Source organism: Oratosquilla oratoria, chromosome 41 (assembly GCF_046742065.1).
Source record: "Oratosquilla oratoria isolate Oo_2021 chromosome 41, ASM4674206v1, whole genome shotgun sequence".
In the NCBI taxonomy this organism is placed as follows: domain Eukaryota; kingdom Metazoa; phylum Arthropoda; class Malacostraca; order Stomatopoda; family Squillidae; genus Oratosquilla; species Oratosquilla oratoria.
In genome coordinates this window covers 26,539,697-26,561,634 of record NC_134817.1, presented here as the reverse complement: position 1 = coordinate 26,561,634, position 21,938 = coordinate 26,539,697, and the positions used below count along the sequence as shown (strand labels likewise).

Sequence of the window (21,938 nt, the reverse complement as noted above, 5' to 3'; positions counted from 1 at the left end):
TTCAGTTATCCCTTCAATAAATTAACCAACCAACCAAAGGATTATTACTGTAGCAAATTCAACCTAACGATTTCCGGATTCATAGTTTGCAAAACCTGCGTTTTCGCGTATATTTTTTCATATTCATCATTATCACGGTATGCAAACTGAGCACTTCGTAAAGTTGCACAAAATATGTACGTTCGGGTTTGACAGATCGCACTAAAAACCCGTTTTCTATTTACCCCAAAAAATCGCTCCCTCCCCCCATATATAGAAAGTAGCCAGCCAAGGCATAGGTTCAACCCAACACTCATCAAACACCCATTTGCTATCCCTATCTTTACTCCTTGAGGATAGAGGGTCCGCTCTATTTTCACCTGTCGTTTGCCTCACCTGCAATTTCATATTCTGTAAATCCTCACAACATCCAACATACTTGAATATTTCATCTCAAGCACGTTTAAGACCACCCTTTCTGTCTCCTTCAAAACCCAAGTCTCTCCAAATAATATCTTGGGCACAATCATTCCTTTGCTTTTATCCCTTGACACCTATTTCTTCTATAATTTTTCATTCCCCCAGCCATTTATTTGCTCCCTACCTGCAGTTGACGGTCTTGACGTGGGAGCAGAACCGCGGGACTAGGCAGACTTCAGAGGCGAAAAAAGAGCAGGCAGGCAGAAGTAAGGGAAGGCACCCCTCGATCCTATACAGTGCCAATGGGGGAGTGTGCCTTTACGAAGATGAGGGTTGCATCGGAAGGGGATATAGTAAGATGTTGCATCACTCTTTCCGGGGTGAGTGGTGGGCTGAAGACTAGATGAAAAATAGCAGTAGCTCTGTACTGTAGGAGGTAGTGGTGTTGGTATTTGTACCACAACCTACATGTAGTACTTGCCACCCACAACAATATCCAAGGTGGCCCCTGAAAAAAATGTATTCCACCCAACTACCTGGGGGCAGGTGGATGGCTTCATACCTCGTGATGAGCTAGTACAACCACACTGAGGTTGGCCTTGGTCGTCAATCTGTGTGATCATGGGCACCAGTGGCAGTGTTCTTGCTTAACTTTGTAACAGCAGCATCCGCAATAGCATTTCCTGGAACCCTAATATGACTGGGGATCTAATGAAATATTGCAGACCTGTCTTGATGCTGCAAGTGCTGTGGATTGACATTGTTTTAACAGTAGAGGGGGCACAATCCAGGGCATTGGAGATGGCAACAAGTTCCATCTGCAGAGTGAAGCTGCTGTCACTCTCCATAACGTAGTTACCAACGATGCGTCACACCCTCCTGTGTAGTAGGGGGGAGGTGCCCAGTTGTCAGATTTTCATATTCAAAAAGGCAGAGGAAATGCAAAGATCTATCTAAATATCAACAGGTTTTTCTCTTATAAGGGAGTTAGGCAGCCAAGGCATGCACCCACCCATGCCCATTTCCCTATTACCTCAGCTCCTTGTGGATGAAGGGTCATCCCTGCCCCCTGCCCAAGTCAGAAGCATTGCAGCAAGACAAAGGTGCAAAGATGACCAATAGAAATCTTGAACCTGGTCCAGAGACAGTGTCAGCCCCTCAGGGCTGCACTTATGGGTCGAGGTGGTGTTAATGACTATTGAAGATGGCCGACACAAATTTTTGGAACTGATAGGAGTGTCACTGATGTTTTCCTAGTAAGACAGGTCAGTGTTACATCAAGTGTTAGGTAGCCTTCAGTTGTTTTGGCAGTGCAAAATGCTGCTCAATATGTTTTCCAATTTGTACAGGAAAATGAAAATTTTTTGTCTTTTCTTTTGCAGAGCTGGAGGTGAGCCTGTAAGGGGTGTAAGGAGAAATGGAAAGTAGCCAATGTGATGTTGGTCCAGTATTACTGACCATTCAGTCTAGGAAGAGGTCTGATGTGCATTAGGATAGGTCAGTGGGTGTGTAGTTTTGGAAGTGAAAAGCTGTAGGTTGGTGTTTTGAATAGTAATAAGGAGGATATCAGTGTGCCTCACAGGGTTATCGTAGTGTCTCACCAGATAGTATCCTCCAATGAAGTATCCTAGTAGAACACAAATGTAGGGTAGTTAGGTAAAGGCCTCCAACCTCCTATTAATCAGTGGTACTGTTCATCTCCTGCACTTTTTCCACCATAAAATTGCTATGGCAAACTGTTTTGTTTCCTCAACAATTCTCATGTTATTTGATATGCTGGAGGAGAATTATTTTCCTCCAGCATATCAGATTCCTTCTAGAAATCTGCAGGCTGCAAATCTGCTCTAACAGTCGGAGGAAAAATAACCCAGTGTGTAACACTTTAAGGAGGTCCAATAGTATTTTTTGTGACATTTTTCAATGGAGGAAAACAGAGCAGATAGTTACTGGGCAGTTAAGGAAAAAGCTTGGTCACAGCAGTTTGGAAAGGAGTATGGAGTGTCAATAGTGGTGACAAGCTGCTTGGACATTTGGCTTGGGTAGGGAGAGGTTGGGTGGGGGTATAGGTACATGGTTATAGGCTTTTAGGTGTGTGTGTGTGTGTGTCTAGTGGGGTTTCTTGCAAACAAATGCAGTCACATTATTCAAAGGTAACAGGATATGGTGGCTGGATCGCGCGTGATTGGGTTGAGTATCAATGGGGATTAGTGTAAGTTTTATTGGTTGCTGCAGTCTGGGGTTCTTCAGTGTTCTTGGGTGATGTTTGGTGGAAGAAGTGGTGGATCGATAGTTGTGGGTCTGACCTTTATATATGTTTATTCCAATTGGGTATGGTGGGGGCATAGGAAGAGATTTGAATAGTGTTTTAGATCACATTCTTGGAATTGGATGATCTGCTTGTTACTCCAATTTTGAGGACACACATACCCCTAAGGGTATGGGTAATTTACTTTAGTAGTTTGGGGAGAGGATGGTTTGATGACACTTTTAGGGTGGGGAGTTTACTAGTATTTACCCAGTTGTATTTTACGGGCCGAGAGCTATGCTCGTAGTGACCCGTTTTCGTATCTCTCCACATCCAGTTTGTTCTTAAAATCGTGTATAGTTCTGGCATTCACCGTTTCTCTGTTCAATTTGTTCCAGACATCGATCACTCTATGTGGGAAGCTATTCTTTTTTTTAAGGTCTCTTCTGTAACTGTCTTTCTTTAGTTTCTTTTTGTGTCCTCTTGTTTCTCTTCTGTCCCACTTTAATAGGTCATCTCTATCGAGAACTTCCATCCCTTTCATAATTCTGAAAATGGTCAACAAATCGCCTCTTTCCCTTCTCTGTTCTAGTGTTGACAACTGTAATTTCTCCAATCTTTGTTCATATGTCAGATTTGACAGTGTGGGTGCCATTTTTGTTGCTGCTCTTTGGATTCTTTCTAATTTTCTTATGTTCTTTTTTGTGCTAGGTGCCCACATTGATACAGCATATTCTAATTTCGGTCTTATCAGTGTAACAATTATTTTTTTAACCATCTCCTCATCTATGTAGTCGAAGGCCACTTTCATTGATCTTAATAAGTTGTAAGTCTCTCCAAATAATTTATTTACATGTTTGTCAGGTGTCAAGTCACTTGAGATGATTACTCCTAGGTCCCTCTCTGAGTTTACTTTTTTGACTTCTTTGTTTCCAATTTTATATTGTCCCAAAACTCTATTTTTACCTTTTCCAAATTCCATTATGCTACATTTTTTTATGTTGAAGTTCATCTCATATCTCTGACTCCATTCCCATATTTTATCCAGGTCATCTTGCAGCAATCTGCAATCTTCTGTTCTCTCTCGAGTAATTTGGCATCATCAGCAAAAAAGTTCATGTAACAATTTACTCCTTCATCCATATCATTTATGTATATGGTAAACATTAAAGGAGCCAAAAAAAAGAGCCTTGTGGGACACCACTTTTCACATCTTCCCATATCGAATTTTTGTCTCTAAGTACCACTCATTTTTCTCCCAGTTAAGAAATCCTTCACCCATTCCAACAGTTTGCCTTGAATTCCTAATTTTTTTCAATTTTACTTATTAATTTTTTCTGTGGTACTGTCAATTGCTCTCTGCAAATCCAAGAAGGTGCAATCTTCCCATCCATCCATTTCTTGTATTATCTCAGTTAATCTCGAATAAAAGCAGATTAGGTTTGTGGTGCACAATCTTTCACTTCTAAAGCCAAATTGTTTGGGGTTTATCATTTTGTCATCTTCCAAGTGTCTGGTCCATTTGTTCCTGATGACCTTTTCACATATTTTTGCTACTGTGTTTGTGAGGGATACTGGTCTAAAGTTTGTAGGATCTTCCCTATTTCCTCCTTTATACATGTATATTGGTACTGTGTTGGATAGTGTGGTAAAACTTATGTACACCTTTACCTTCTATGATTTCTCCTGCAGAGCCGGGTCTTTTCTTAAGGTTGTAGGTACTGGGGTGAGTTAGAGGAGGGAGTGGGTGTTTTTGTGGGTGACGGTCATGGTGGACTGGAGGTAGAAGGTTTTGTGTAGTAATTCAAGTGGGGGAAGGGTGAGGGGCTTTAGGCACAAGTAAGGAGGGGCTTTAGGGCACAAGTACGGAGGATGTATAAGGCTGTGTAGGGGGACAAAGTATCATGTGGTTGGTTTCTCATCATGTGGTCACTTAAGTGCACCTATTTGGGGGGAGGGGAGGAGTTTGCCTAACAGATTGTAATGTTTCTGCATACAAGATTCTGGGAAAGATCATTTTAGATCATTCTCATCTTTAGGCTTCCCTAAGACTGATATGTTCAGGTTCTAAAACAGGACTTTTTTCCAACTGGTACACTATGCAATTCTACTTTTCTTAAGATTGAGAGAAACCAGTAAATGCCTTGGGGGATTAAATAGTGTCATGAGAAATAGGTATCTGGGAATGGATGCAAAGAGGAGACTGTATGAGTGGGTAACTGTGCCACCATCTTTCTATGGGGGAGAAACCTGGAATTTAAGAAGTGAAATGTCTGAGAAGTATGGTAAGGGTCACTAGGTTGGATAGAGTGAAAAACAAGGAGATGAGGAGAGCAGGAATAGAAAAGATGACAGATAGGGGTGATGAAAGAGTATTGGGATGGTTTGTTCACATGGAAAGAATGCGTGAAGAAAGATTAATTAGAGGTGTGGAAGACAGAGGTAGATGAGTGAATTTGAGGGGTTGACCAATGATGAGATGGATGGATAGGGTGAAGGGGGCATTGAGCAAGTGAGAAAGCAGGAGATAGGGATGAATGGAGAGTGACTGTGTATAGATGATACTGTTACACATGGGAGGGGCAGGGAATGCTTATGTGTAAATGATACTTTGATGCAGCCTGAAGAGATTTCTCCTCGCTTCCTCTTTGTCTGCATGAGGGGATGGAGATGAGGTCACTGATTAAGTGAAGCAGCCGGGATACAATGATGAGATGAGGTGGAGGAAAGGGTGGTGGAGGGTAGTGGAAGGAGTGAAAGTATGTGTGCGCCTTTGACTTGGCTACCTCCCTTATAAGGGGCTAAAAAGCTCTTGGTATATAGATAGGTACACTATGCAGTCTGAGGACACAAGGTGATCTTGGTCACAGATTCCATATTTGGCTGGGTTCCAACACAGGGAACCATGTGTATGCTGCGTACTGGCAGCATACAGCCAACATAACATAGACAAGATTTTAATGTACTCAAATCCTAGTAATGTATTGGACTTTTCAGTTTGTGTGAAAGCAATTAGTGGGCAAGATGCTGGGATGACCCATCATCCAGGAGGAATCAAGATAAAAGAGAGGGAGGAGGGTGGATGGGAGTGGAATGTGGGGATGGAATGGGTGGGAATGGATTCTATACCTTTGTTTTCTGGCTACCTCCCTTGTAGGGGGGTAAAAAAGTCTTTGGTATATGTTTGTGAAAGCAATCCTACATTTTAGCCCAATGTACCAACATTATTTCCAATAAGATGCATGGAGCCACAACCTTCACCTACATAAAACAAATCTCATGTATATGTAGGTTGGAAAACATATCCATTGCGCACACATGGGCGAGTTATGACATTTCTGTCTCCCTTTACTTAAATACAGCAGAAAATGGGGGTAAGTGCTGGGGGATGAAAATGTGTGCATAATTTTATATATATATTGTAATTACATTTTATATTACATATACATAATACATATACAGATATACACTTATATACAGTAGGCTCACAACTTTCAAGATATTTAATTTTGAGATTCACCGTTTTTTCAGAACAATAAAAATTTCCCAATCTATCAATTTTACAATTTTCTTCTTCAATTATGCAAGTCAACTGGGACAAGTGCAGCAACTCACTGTTCAAAACCTCTACCACAGCTGCCGTATTTTGAGGTGTCATGACTGTGACACTAGGGGCACCCTTTTGCCAAATTTATTCCGATTTCACTCAGCAATTCACATTTACATTCTAGTAAAATCTGTAACTTAGTATACAAGAATGTAATATTCTGTTATAACTGTGCATTGGTTGTCATTCTCTGTGAAACCAATGATGATATCAATTGCACTAAATCAAACCAAGGCTAACAAATTTATCACCCACCTAGTGGTTATCGTTAAGCCACCAATGAGTTGGCTGCCAGGTCAAAAGAACTTCAATACATCAATGACAATGCATTATCATGATTTAAACTATGTAATTCTATATGTACTTATGTCTATCCTATTACTAGTTCATGGCTCCTACAGTAACAAAATTCTTGCTCAATGATTGGCTTAAGTGGGGAGCAGCAATAACATTTCTATGACATCAACATCACATCGATGCAAGAAGGTGATTGGTCAAGAAAAATACTGCATAAACAAAGTCCACAATTTTATGTGCAATCATGTTGCCATAAAGAAATTCTCAATATTTCTGGCTTTAACTTCAATTAATTACTACTGTAAACTGCAGCGTACAAGTTGAATTTCTAGACCCAAAAAATATCTATAAAACTAGGGGCTGACTTTTACAGCATTATATATATAAATATATATATATATAATTCTTCACCAAAGCGTGGTCTGTCTGTGGAAAGCACTCTCAACAATCACTGTACACCATTCACCATAACTTCAGCAGGCTGCCTCATAGGTTTCCAAATAAAACTCATGTTTCATGAATATATTTAAACATACTAACATCAATATAAAAATAATAAAATAGTAATACAAATTCAATAATTTTAGCCTGCTAGTAACCTACTGTATATCTGGGGGTTGACCATTCCCACAGGTATAGACGTAACCCCAGAATATTGAGCCTAAAACCTTGAAGTCAACCGACAAGCCAGGTTGATTTATATGCTGCAATTTACGGTATTTAAAAAGTTTAATCTAAGTGCCATATAGTGTTGTGAAAAAATAAGACTGAGAATTCATGAAGAAAATCCACATGCAGATGATGCAACAATAACTATTTTTAGGCACATAACTTTTCAATGTGTTAAATGTTGAGGAACACAGGGAGGCTTTGACTGTGTCATTGGGAGATAAGAGAATGTGTTGGAAAAGGATAATGATAATGCTATTACAAAAGATGAGGTACAATACCACTGAAAGAAATGAAAGCTTAAGAAGCACCTGGATTGGATGGATGTCATGTGGAATGTTAGACAATGGGTGGAGTAGTAAGGGTGGAGTGGCTGGTATGTTCAATATGTGTCTATAGCAAGGAATGTCTAGTGGATTGGAGAAGTGCATGTAAAGTTCTACTATACAAGAAAAAGGGAGATAAGTATGACACGTAGTTTTAGCATAATCAGTCTGTTAGTCTGTGAAATGGGTTTGTGAGGTTTATGGATGTGTTGAATGAGATTATGATGGAAACAGAGAATAATTGGAGAAATCCAATGTGGGTTTAGGAGAGGTAGAGGGTATGCAGATAAAGTGTTTGTGGTATGACAGATATACGAGAGTAATAAGAAAAAAATGAATGTGACAAATTAGGAGAAACTGAGAGAGTAACTAGGGCAAGCCAGTGTAAGTTTAGGAAAGGTAGAGTGTATGAAGGTGACGTGCTTGTTGTATGACAGGTGTGTTAGAAGTATTTTCAGCAAAAATTAAACATGTTTTTTGGGCTTTTGTGTTCTTGAAGATGTATGAATGGGTTGTTAAGAGAAGTTACTAGTGAATGGACAAATGTAAGTGATAAGATGTACAAGGAATGATGGTGGTGGCAGGATGAATGTGGAAATGGGGAGTCATATGTATTTGTGATCATATATGAAGATGAATTGAGAAGTGAATGTGGAAGTGAATTATAAAGTAAAAGAAGTAAATATCTAACTGGAATGAAAAGTTTTGTGAAAAATAGGTATTTGGGGATGAATGCAATGCAAAGGTTGTATAGAGTGACTGTACCCACAGTCCTGTATGGAGCAAAAATTTGGAATATCAAGAAGGCAGAGTGCAATCTGAACGTTTTTGAGATGAAATGTTTGAAAAATACATGTTACAAGAAAGGGCAGAGTGAAAAATATAGAGATGAGCCAGATAACAGGCGAGAGAAATTGTCAAACAGGGCATGTCAAAGAGCTGGTTTGGGCATGTAGCAAGAATGAACAAGGAAAAGCTAAAAAATAAAATGTGGACAGCAGAAATAGTGCAAGCTTGATGCTACAGAGAGGTAAGATACGTATGATGAAAATGGCTTTGAATACAAGTGGAATGTCTATACAGCAGGGAAGAAAGAGGGCAAAATATACGAGAGAGTGGAGGTAGATCATGAATGGGTGAAAAGATGAAGATGCTTAAGGGGTGTTCTTCTTGTCTGCTGCATTCCTTATGACCCAAATAATGTGACAGAACAGGGACAACCCTTCATTCCAGAAGTGCCACAAAGATGGGAGGGGGTGACTAAAATGATTTTAACTATGTATAATGTGGGTATATGTTTTCACACATCCACCCTCTTATGAGGGGGAAAGGGCCTTTGGTATATATTGGCACATAACTTAATTACATTTGTTTTTAAGTGTGGGGGGGGGGAGGCCTGAAATTGATTAGGGTGTTTAGCATTAACCACTCACCATTTTCGTGATTTTCTATTTCATGGTGTATTTCCAATACCAATTTGTCACGAAAGTGGTGAGCCTACTGTATATACAAAGACATTTTCATCTACAATAAAATTTCTCCACTAGGGAACATCATAACAACAAGTTTTTGGAGAGGAGAATAAGAATGAGAAGAAAAGAAAAACAGAGAGGCTTTTAATGGGAAAAGTATTATGCAGTCAATACTATTGCAACATTCATGACATTCTATGACACAGTCACATATTTCATTATGAAAAAAAAAGAGTAATTATTAAGAAAATATGGAGATTTACTTTTCACTTGAAAGCATTCTTCCTTCCACTTTTCTTCTCAAAATTTTGCTTCACCACCTCCCCCCCTCCACTTCCTTCTGGTTTTCATGTCCAGTTGAACCTGGCTGTGGTAGCTGGGTTGGCAAACCCCTCCATTGGGGAATCCAATGCAGATGAAAATAAACTAAAAATATACATATGTGTATTTGAGTGTGTATGCATGTGTCATTACCTAGTTATAATTAGCAAGTAGTCTTACCAGATTGAACAATTCTTTATTTTTTCTTTTTTGTAACTAGTTCAAACCCTACCAATAGTCCACTTTGAACTCTCTGAAATCTGTAGATTTACATATGATTGTGGCCCACGGTGGATGTCTCTGCCTGCACACTAGGTGGGTGTTTGTATGTATACACATGTTCATTTGGTTTTTGCGTCTTTGTATATGTTTCTGCAGTTAAACTTATCACCCTTTACTTTTATCTTTTTACTTCAAACCTTAGTAATTCCCCTATATGCAGATATGCACAAGTATAATGTATGTGTATACACATAAAACACACACATATGTACTCAGATGTATTCACCTTATTGTAACACACAGGACAGGAGCATTGCTCATTACTGTCTTGTTCTCCATTGATCAAATTTGGTATTTCTAAGGATGCTATTTCTGTCTTATTACTAGTTTAATGATTGGCTAAAATGTGGAGTAACAGTGACATCTATGACATAACATTGCTTACAGTTTTAGATTGTATTTTTTTTCTAGGCTATTCCATGAATTGACACATCTGTATGGAAAACTAAGTTTCTTGATATCCATTCATTTTTTTTTCTTTTTTTCCCCCATGATCTCATGACATCATCTGCTTCAAACCAAGATATTTTCTCCATTAATTATATCCACTCCCTTTTCCAAGTCCTGGGGCACTTCCCTCCTCTAAAACTGCAATTCTTGACCAGGAATAAATTTATCCCTGGGGAAGAAAAATTACATCATAATTCCTTTAATTCACTTACTGTTTGCAGTAGAAGCTGGATAAAAACTTGTACAAAAAGTACAAGGTTGGATAGAGTGAGAAACAAACGAGGTGAGGAGAGCTGAGGTGGAAAAGGAGATGGCAGACAGGGCTGATGAAAGAGTATTAGGATGGTTTGGACACATGGAAAGAACAAGTGAAGAAAGATTAGTAAAAGAGCTGTGGAAGGCAGTGAATCTGAGGATGATATGGATGGATGGGGTGAAAGGGGTATTGAGCAAAAGGGGAATGTCTGTTGAACAAGGAAGTAAGCAGGAGATAGGGGTGAGTAGAGAACAGCTGTGTATGGATGATACTGTGATGCAAGGAAGGGAGTGGTAGGGAGTGGTTGTGCATAAATGATACTTTGATGCAGCCGAAAAGGATTTCTCCCCATCTTCTCTTTTTCTGCATGAAGAAACGGAGAAGCAGGATCACTGATTAAGTGAAATGGCCTTACTGTGGATGTGCTGTGTCTTGCTGCATTGTTTCTGACCTGGGGTAGTGGGCAGGAGACAGGGATGGCTCATCATCCATGAGAAGCAAAGATGAGGGAAGAGAGGGTGGTGGATGGGAATGGAATGGGTGGGAGTGGGTACTGGTCTTTAGACTTGTCTACCTCCCTTGTACATATACCAAAGACTCTTTTCCCCCTTGTAAGGGGGAAAAAGCCCTTGGTATAAAGAGAGATAGAATAGAATTTACTGTTTGCACTATGAATGGACTATATAATTCCTTTAGCAAAGTATTTATACTTTGTGCAAAACCTAAATAATGTGTATTCTTATTCTTCTGTGCCTTTACGGAGTAAATAGCCAATAGGGGTAAATTATGGAGAGGGTGAGAATCCCTGCTCTAAAGAATATACAAACAGAGGACCAATGACAAGTACCTGCATCCAAGGCCCCTACATCCCATCCATTCATCTCATTTTTGGTCTTCCTTTTGAGCTCATTACCTCCACTTATGCTTTCTATACTCTCTTTGCTAATCTTTCCTCATTAATTTTTTCACCATACCCAAAGCACCTTAGCACTCTCTTCTTATCCAACATTTCCCTTTGCCCAAAGGAAAAGTGAAATAAATTTCTTCACCATAAAATAACATGTTGACTCTCGGCTTAGCAATCAGGAATCAAATTCAGGACTCTAGATTGAAAGTCATCTTCTCCTTCCATTCCGATTTGGGAATCTATAGGATGAACAATCTGATACTTGGGTAGAACTGAATTTTGGGTGAATAGTTAGAGAGATGGATAAGTCAAAAGACCCAATTTGATTCTCTGTTGTAGAGCCAAATGTAACTATTGTATCACAGTCTGGTAATCATTTTTCTGTATGTACATACATACACACATATATACCACTAGTATGTCTTTCCTGTATACTACAATTAGGAAAATACACACATACCAATAGCCTTTTCATGGCCAAGTTAAAACAAACACCAACTTCATATATATCAAAACACATTTAGTGCCCCTCTCATATCAGCACCTCATGGATGAAAGGTCATTGTTGCCCTCTCCCACTCTGTTTGGGTCAAAGGCAATGCAGCAAGACAGTGCCTCCACAGCAGGGGCCAACAGCCATGGATAAAGTCATGAAATAGCCTGAAAGAGGAGATAATCCAACCTAAATGCATAAACAAATTCAACTTTGATCAATGGAGAAAATAAGATGGGACACAAGTGTAGTTCCTTTCCTGCCTTACATTTAGGTAAATGTAAACACACACACACACACACACACATACATGTGCACACACACACACACACACCTAATGAACACTTATTTATACATGTACAGAATCACTTAAAAAAATTCCCTAAGGCTATATATGAATGAGTTTTATTCTATCACAATGCTGGAAATAAATTTCTTTTTACATGGAATAGAACTACAGCCTGCAACCAGTACTAACAACTTTATCAACGACTGCATAAAACCAAATATCTTCAATATCTAATCATACAAGAAATGTGAAGTTTGAGACAGTGTGACACAGAGAAGCCTAAGGTGAGCCACATTCACGAGCCAATTAGAATTGGTGCATTCCCCTGGGACTTCTCTCCTTCGTAGGCATGGTGCGTCTGGTGTGCTGAAATCAAAAGAAATCAAAGATTAATACTACCTTTTACAAATGAATATTCTATATCATAAACCAAAATACATCAGGCCTGAAAATATTTCCATGATGAATACATATGAGTGGGGCCAGATAAGTATACTGAAGATGATACATAAGAAACAATAAGCTAAAGTTAATGCACCACAGATCTAATAATGAAGTGTAGAAACATCACTAACTATGCAACTCAACAAATGGAATTAAATGCCCATACTGCCCATGTCAAAGTATATTTACACCCTACACCCATCCAAAAACCCATTGTCCCACCCATCTTAGACCTTACTGAATGAAAGATCATCCCTGTTCTATGGCACACTGATTGGGTCAGACAGAGGCAAGGACCTAAGATGGGAGGCACAATAGGTTTTTGGATGGGTATAGGGTAAATGTACTCTTTGACTTGACAAATCTACTTCATAATTAATCCCTTCAAAGAATGACAGACTTGGCAAACTTTGCAACAGTACTTTTAAGTAAAATTGGAAACTGAACTCTTGCTCTGCCTGTCTGAAATTCATGACAGAAACTAATCCACCGATTTGGATAAAAAATTCTAACCCAGTTTGCTGTCATATTTACTGGGCCCATCATCCTTATACACCAACTTTGACAATATTTCCTCTTACATAAAAATAGTAACTGCAACAATTAATCTACTATAAGCTGGTGTCATAGAAACAGCCATACACTAATACAAAACATACAACAGTCAAAAAATTTCTCCCCTCCCTATATGAGGATTCTAGAAATGTTGCCAGCCAGTGTATGGTTGTGGTCTTCCAGTAAGTGAATTTGAGGCAACTATTATTAAAACCATTCTATGGCTGACTTCATGACAGACCTAAAAGTCTTCTACTGGTATACTTTTCCTTTGTAAACTTATCTAAACAGATCTCTAATACTATAAATTCATGCGAGAACCTAAACGCCTTCTATTGGCATACATTTCCTTGGTACACTTATCTAAATGGATCTCCTTTGTGATTTCTAGATTTGTCTCCCACAGGCTCTTCCCCCATTATAAACTAGAAAATATTTTGCACAACTTCATCCTCAATTTGCTATTAAACTTAATTATGTGAGGATTTGAAGCATAATTACACACAAAAACAGTCTGTCAACTTATTAGCTTTGTATATACTAAGAGTTTTTTTTCCCACTTAAAAGGGAAGTAGCAAAGTCAAAGGTACATACCTACTCCCACCCATTCCACTCCTCTCCACCACCCTTTCCTTCCTATCATCTTATCTCCTCATAGATGATTAGTCATCCCTATCCTGCCAACTGCCCTGGGTCAAAAGCAATACTGCAAGACACAGTACATCCACAGCAAGGTCACTTAATCGGTGACCACCCCTCTCCATCCCCTCGTGCAGAAAAAGAGAAGACGGAGAAATCCTTTTGGGCTACATCAAAATATTATTCACACACAAGCATCCTCTACCCCCTCCATCCCCCACCCCTCCCTTCCTTGCATAACAGTATCATCTTTACAAAGCCATTTTCCTTATCCCTATCTCCTGCCTTCTCCTTTCCTTGCTCAATAAACACCCTTTTGCTCAATGCCTCCTTCACCCTATCCATCCATCCTATCCTTGGTCATCCTCTCAAAGTCACTCCCTTTACCTCTGCCTTCCACATCTCTTTTACTAATCTTTCTCCACTAATTCTTTCCACGTGTCCAATCCATCCCAATACTTACGTTTGTAGAATTCAGCGACAAAGAGAACATCTGGAACCAGATTATGAACTTTCTTCATGATTGTTGCTTTATGTGCAAGACTGCAATCTGAATTCCAAATCTGCAGTAGGTCATCTCTCTCCCTAACAGACACAGAGATGCCACAAACCTCATCCCCTGGAGCCAAAAAACCATCAAACTGCTCTCCAATTGCAGCTAGTAGAAGCTCCTTCCACACACGAGGCTGAAAGATAATAGAATTTCACAAAACTCAAAAACTGATGACCTACAAAAAAATATTAAAAATTTGATACAGCACATGCAGCAAAGGAAGTATGATTGTTATGGCTTCATCAAAAGAAATACTTTTGTGATGTAATCTTACTGTATCTCTTTTTGTCACTTTAATTCGCCATGTTCCTCCATCACAATTTGCTTCATCTTCCCACATTGGGCGTCTATTCCCTCTCATAAGGTGGTATGAATAGCGTAATGAGAGTTCTGCTACATCTGGGATGTGATTGTAAACTGACCAAAAGCTTTGTACAGTTGACACACTGTAGATGTGCCTCAAATTAGCTTCATACTCTGCTGCCGTTGACCCCCTTGTGGCTCTGTACAAGAAAGTAAGTTTCTATCACAGGCTCTTCCCAAATAATGTCACATATCATTTGTTATAAATGTGCTGAAAATAAAAATAAGTAACAACTTAATCACACATACACACATATGCAAAAGGCCCCTTCTCCCACTTAAAAAGGTCTATTTATATACCAAGGTCTCCAATTATAAGGGAGGTAGCTGGCCAAGGCATGCACACACTTCCACCCATCCCACTTCCATCCCTCCTCCAAAAATCTTAACAACTCATGGATAAAGGGTCATCCCTGTCTCCAGTTCCCTGCCTGGATTAAAAGCAATGCAGCAAGACAACACATTCCCAGCAGGGCCAAATTGCTTCATTCACATGGTAACCCTCCCTCCTCAACCCCTCATACAAAAATAGAGAAGGCAAGCGAGAAATCCCTTTAGGCTGTGTCAATTCATAGTCCATTCACAACCATTTTCCACTCACACATATCTTTCACCTTCTCCTTTTAACCCAAGGCCCCTTTCACCCCATCTATCCATCTCAAACTTGGTCTTCCTCTCCCAATCACTCCATCCACCTCTGCTTTCCACACTTTTTACTACTCCTCACTCATTCTTTCCATGTGCCCAAACCATTCCAGCATTCTTTTTCCTACTACATCTGCCAGCTCCCTTTCCACTCATGCTCTCTTCCTCACTTCTCAATCCATCCATTGTCATAACCACCAACACATTTAAATTTCTTGTTTCTGCATTCTTTAAATTCCAATTCTCTGCCCCATACAGTGTTGTAAGCACAATCATTCTAGTTTACCTCCACCTCACACTTCTCCATTCCCTTCTACATGTGACCCTAAACACTTAATACCCACTTCCTGACCTCCCTCCTTAAGAATTACCTCCAACTAACTGCCACTCTCATCCCCTGTATACCTTGCTTTTACCAATATTCACTACTGGCTCACCTCCCACTTTCCTCCACTCTCTCTAATCATCTTTAATACTTTGACCATCACTGTCAGATTTACCTCCAGTACCAGCTCATTCATGTACACATTGAACAGCCATGGTGATGACACAACCTTGGCACAGCCCCACTTTCAAAATAAACTACTCATTCTGATTCTCACCATTTACAACCTTAACACAAGCTCTATTACTAATGTAAAAGCTTTGAGTAGTAGAATTTGTTAGGGTTGGGAATGGGGAGAGTGAAGTGAAGGTGGGGCTGTGCTAAGGTTGTGTTATGAATAAAAACAGGATGCACCAAAACCATCCTAAAAGAACATCTATACACTGAAATAAAAGCCCTCCCCATACAACAACATGCAATTCAAGACTGGCTACCAAATTCCCCTGACATCAACTCTACAAAGAAATCCCACCCACAAGTAAAAACCACACTAGTACAACTGCATTTAAGCCACATTCCAACTATAAAACACACAGAACAGGCCTAACTATAAATGTAAAGTGGCCTGATGCAATCAAAACACAAAAGACATGAACGTCTTATCTTAAATTGCCCTCCACTAGCCTTACACCACATAATATCTCTCCCTCGAGTGACTTGTGGGCCAATCCAGAGGTTGTTGCCCCAGGTCCCCTGCAAGAGAGACCTAGGGCAATGGATTGATTGAGAGAATATAGGTTCTCACACCTATATAAAATTGCAAGGTAACAGCAAGAAAATTATAGACATGACTATCAACTGTTATCTAGGAATTAATTAAAGCAGTTGTTAACACTAAATTGATAAGTAAATGATCTCTCTTTAAAACAGTTGAATGTAGCCTGGCAGATCATACAGACAAGAACACCTGGTGCTACATATTAGTTAATTAACGTTTTATATGCCTCTTTGACAACTTGACAACTAAATAAGCCTTGTCTGGTCTCCAGGTGAAGTTGTAGTTTCATGGAACATAGATCATATCTTGAGCAATTTACTCTACTCTAGTTTAGGGTAAACCAAGCCTAACCAAACCCATCAAGTCACAGTTTAAACAACCTATGTAATATAATCCTAACCCTATTCACCAAACTCAACTCTAACCTTATAACCATTGCCTAACTTACAACGGTACTGATTTGTTTTCAATTGTTCTTTCAGTAAACCACAAAATACCTTCCAGAAACGGAATTCACAAGACAAAGGAAACCCATTTATTCTAACACTAGCAGCAACAAATAGGGCATTTATCTTAAGTGTTCTTATTATCTACATACAATGCCACTAATTTAACATTCTACATAAAATGGTAATTTAAATTCAAATGTTCTTGAAAAACTATGAATCTTGGTACTAGTATTTTTGAATTTCACTTTTCAGGAAAAAATACCATTCATTAAAAATAAGAAATGAAATAGTATTGGTTCTTATTTCGATCCATACAAAACTTGCACCAAAATATGAATATCCACCATGAAATTTGAATATTACCCCATAATAGGATAAGGATAAGGGCTGACTCATTGTGGTCCCGTTGGTTTAACTTACTTGTCAATCCAGAAAGTCCATGGCGTATTAAGTGGCACACCAGTATTTTCATCTCTTTGCAATACGTCGTAAGCATCTGGATGCAAGGCTGGAGAGGATGCCACTTCTGTTGTGGCACCATTAACTTTCGCAGCGGGGATAGGTACGGACATTTCACTATTATCACCTATTCGCCTTCCCTCCTCAACAACAACAAACGTCAACATCTGATTGCGAACAAATTGCTAAACTTTCATTACTGGTCTTTTTGGTGTAGGGATATAGTATGCAGAATTATTTGATCAAAAATGTATTTTATAAGAAAGAAATAAACACTAACATCCGCTTTCTTTGTTAAATTAGTAAATCATATTTTTTAGTTTAAAGTCGTACATTTGTATTTTGCCAAAGAAGTATTCAAGGGAACTGGTCTCTTTATTCTTAAATTGTTCAATTAAAGTAAATCTAGAAAACAAATGCGTATGAACAAGCACGAATCGTAACCATATACATATATATGTATGGATTATAATTATTGGACGTTATTTTCAACTGGAAGTTTCTTTGTCCAGAATTTTGCCTAAGAAGTTACATTTTGCCTTATGATAATAACGATTTAGTTTTGTCATGAAAATGTCTGTATTTATCTTTCATTGCAAACGATTGATTTTGAACTCTGCAAATTTTGCGCCACTAGGCTCTTTCACATTACGACAGGTCGCTAGCGTCAATGTTGTTGTTTGTTGCCAACTGTTTTCGTAATAATGATAGGAGTTCAATGAGTCTTACAGAAGCCTATGTAATTTTTTTCTTATAACCATAATATTTATACATATTAAATATATTGTGGCTTTCTTTAGTTAACCTAGTAATTACTACGTTGTCATCTTTTGCAGTATTCCGATAAACTCTAAATTTGCGATCCCCACTCCCCAGGCCCAGGGCTCGGATCTCAAACGCTGTACGTGCGTCGTCCTTCATGACAACTGTGCGTGTTGTATAATTTCAATTTACATAAATAGATTTTGTTTTTTATTAAGTTCGTTAATAAACAACCTGTCATAAGATGCAGAGAAAGTAGACAATGCTAAGACATAGGACGTGTGGCAGAAAAGGTATTAATTGAATTTGTGGTGGTAAGAGGGCGTTCTTCATTTAGACCTGTTTTTCATCCTTATTTTCCAGTGTGAGGGTTGGCGCATGTGTGCAAACGATTACGTTGTACGAATATAAGACCTACCTTAGGAGCCCTTGCAAACTCATATTACAAAGGAATGCGTGAAACACAGGACAACTGTCCTTTATCATTGTATTTAGAAAACAACATCCTGGGAATGAGAATAGCGAAGGTGACCTTTGATCTAAATATGATTGCCAAGTTATGTAGCTATAACTGTTGGATTAGACACAAGTGGATTGCAGTTTTTATGTAGGTTTAGCTGATGTGCTAGCACTCCAAGAGGATGCTGAATTAAATCTAAAGGGTGCTGAAAAAATCTATTATTTGTATCTGTTGTTCCCGTGACCAGATGATAGGGTGCTGCCTAAACCCGACTACAGAAAGTGCTGAGGTCAGGTGGGGGTGGGGGCATGTGATAAACTGGTTTACGCCGGTTTTACCTGGATTTAGCGCCAATGCACCTAATATGGCGGGGAGGGAAGAAGAGCGAATTATATATAGGGTCTATAGTTCAACGCAAGACTCCTTGTCCCCACTCTTTGTTAATTTTTGTTTTCACATGCGTAATGTGCAATAATTCGTTAGTGTAATATGTAAACATAACAAGGAACGCAAATTAGAAATATTTCTTGTTAATTACTGAACTCGATGTAATACTTCCGAATGTATTGATACAGCTAGCCTATCACTTACAGGCACCCAAAAACTTTCAGAGAACTGAGGCCTTCCCTGTCAATCACGAGTCCAGCACGTGATCCAAAACAATGCTGAGTCTGCAGTCGAGTGTATTGCATCTCGTCACTGACAAATAACCAGTATTTCTATCAAATATATTGCGCTATAGTAGAGAACTATGTTGGGTTCATGGAGTTTGAAGGGATCTGAGACAGGTATATACATATTGCAAAGGATTACAAAGGCGGAGCATGCCGACAGGAGACCTTTTGGCCTTTTGGCCTTTTGGTCGGATGCGAAAAAAAATCATAATAATAATAAAATGATAAATAAAAACTATATTAATGTAAATAACAAATGAAATAGATAAATGCATAGGTATAGTTGAATAATAAACAAACAGGTAAATAGTAAATGATAATAAAGTAACATATAACTAATAATAAATGAAAATCAGACAGACAAATGATAACTAAACAATAACAAATAATATAAAATAAATTATAATCATTACAGCATCTTACTTAGGTGTTTATCTAAATGATTCTTAAAGCTTCGAACTGAACTACATTGCACTACCTGTGCAGGAAGTTTATTCCATTCATTAACTACACGGTTGGCAAAGTTGTTTCTACCTACTTCCAAATTGAATCTATTTCCGGACAGTTTGAGACCGTTGTTTCTTGTCTGATTCTCATTCAGTGTGAAAATTTTGTCACTTTTGATGTGTCAATTCCCTTTAGAATTTTAAAGACCTGTATCAAGTCACCTCTGAGTCTACGCTTTTTTAGGGAAAACAGATTCATATGTTTTAGTCGATTTTCGTATGATTTATTTTTTATATTTGGAATCAGTTTTGTGGCTCGCCGTTGTACTTTTTCCAGTCTGTCAATGTCTTTAATGAGATTCGGTGACCATACGGAAACAGCATATTCCAAATGTGGACGAACTAACGATTTATATAGCTTGTTAATGAGTGATGGACTTTTGAAATCAAAAGATCGCGCAATCAGTCCTAGAATCTTATTTGCTTTCTCAGAGGCTGAAATACACTGCTTGGATGATTTGTTTATTTGTATATTTATTTATTTATTTATGTATCTGTTTACTCTTATTATTTTTGTCTATTCAAGAAGATGACCCCACTATTAGCTAGATGCTAGATGGGAAAATATATTACGTACTACACAAGAAAAACATCACATTGACGTTGTGAGAACTGTGGCGAGTCGATTTTTTTGACGTGACTGAACCTAATTGTAATATACAAGAAAATATCTATGTTTGTGAGATCTTCTTATTCTCCAACCATCATGTCTACAGCAGCTTTGAAAGCAATATTGGCTTCCAAGATCTCAGGAATTACTGATATTTTATGGGAAGCTGTTTTTTTTTTTTCTATCTTTTGGACATTTTCTTTCATAAGTTCACAGACAAGATCTCTGTCAATTTTAGTTTCTTATGTCCTGAACATTACTATGAAGTCACTACCGTGCTCTTCTCTCTACCAGTGATGATCAACCCAATGCTTTCAGTCCACAGGCATGATTTCTTCCTCTACTGTATCACGTGACCACAGTTTGAAAAGAAGACCCGCTTCTTAGAAATAAAAAAATGTGCAGAAAATATGAGTACTGGTGTTGATTCCCCTTCAATGAGATATCATACAATGAAATAATTGTTTGAGGGTGAGAAAGTGGGAGGCTATGTGGACGAGTCGAGTAAGTTGGCCAGTAAAATGAAATGTGTAAGGTAGTAATGGGAACCAAGAGAGCTGTGAAGAAACATCGCGAGTTCTACCTTCAAGAACACGAAACTTGTTACATATATGAGCTCTGAGCTCTCTTACGGGAGGGAAATAGCTAGCGATCACGAGTCCAACACGTGACCACACTAGCCTATGCGGAAGTTTCTGCCGCTCAGATGCAGGACTTAGCCTAGAGAGGAGCTTTCCAATGAGGAAATTGATAATAATAATAATAATAATAATAATAGTAATAATAATAATAATAATAATAATAATAATAATAATAATAATAATAATAATAATAATAATAATAATAATAATAATGAAAAATAAAAATAAACTCTCACACCGCAAGTGTCGAAACCAATGGAGTGCCGATTATGATGAGCATCGCAAGGACAGGTGAGGAAGAGAATGTTCAACAGTGCTGCCTCGAGGTGACGGTTACGCTGAGGGGAGGCAATGAGAGTAGTTACCACCTCATGACTCTTGAATTACCCAGAATCAAAAGTTATGGATAAGCCTTTAGCGGAAAACCCAATTCTACTTTGCAAATAAATAAATAAATAATACCAAACGGTACACCTATCCCTAGCTCACATCGTGTCTCTATGTAACATGCTTCATACACGACGCGAGAAAGTATAGACTATCCACCCCCTACGTTGCTACTTCAATTTCCAGCGTTTTGGGCATACCAAGCAATGGTGTCAATGCTCAACAAGAGTACATGTGCATTGTTCGGCCTCACGCATGTTTTCTCTTTGTCCAAACCCAGTGAAATGCTCAAATTGCAGTCCAAACTACATATCCTCTCCACACAGCACATTTTACCACTTTGACCACGAAGTCGTCTGCTTCCGAGAGTCCCACAATCTGCGTTAGATCCACATTGGCTGACCCAAGAATCACATGTGCAGAAGCACTACCACCCACTACCTCAGTTTGAGCCCCTCCCAGCACTCTCACCATAATAGCTTCACCAAGTGAGACGACGAATGCAACACAATTATCCACTGCCAAACTTCCAACTGAGCCACTGTTCTCCCCACCCCAGCATACAACCAACCCCAACTCTCACTACCCCACCTCTCCCTCACACTATGAATCCATCCCCTCCTTTCCTCCATCCTCCCCACCACCCACATTCCTCCCCTCACCGTTCAAAGAAAA

At 38.9% G+C, this 21,938-nt stretch overlaps 2 protein-coding genes across 5 annotated transcripts in view; both read right to left on the bottom strand.

Annotated features, from left to right (window-relative positions):
* Zfrp8 (Zinc finger protein RP-8) overlaps window positions 1–21,815 on the bottom strand; it is a 46,270-nt gene extending 24,455 nt beyond the window's left edge. Inside the window, exon 1 of the mRNA XM_076178275.1 lies at window positions 21,735–21,815. The gene's annotated coding sequence lies outside the window, so the exon portion shown is untranslated. The remainder of the gene's footprint in view (window positions 1–21,734) is intronic.
* Window positions 6,048–21,752, bottom strand: LOC143021061 (eukaryotic translation initiation factor 4E type 3-like). Of its 4 annotated transcripts, none has more exons than XM_076178277.1 (5): window positions 21,705–21,752; window positions 17,185–17,390; window positions 14,479–14,707; window positions 14,115–14,337; window positions 6,048–12,379 (listed from the first exon to the last, which is right to left on the bottom strand). In XM_076178277.1, exons 1-5 carry the CDS (start codon window positions 21,735–21,737, stop codon window positions 12,309–12,311), a joined length of 762 nt encoding a protein of 253 aa, XP_076034392.1. In that variant the 5' UTR covers window positions 21,738–21,752; the 3' UTR covers window positions 6,048–12,308. The 4 variants fall into 4 exon arrangements, with proteins under 4 accessions (XP_076034392.1, XP_076034393.1, XP_076034394.1 ...); XM_076178278.1 differs by having other exon boundaries at window positions 21,600–21,724; XM_076178279.1 differs by having other exon boundaries at window positions 17,185–17,408; window positions 21,600–21,710.
* Window positions 21,816–21,938: the final 123 nt, after the last annotated feature.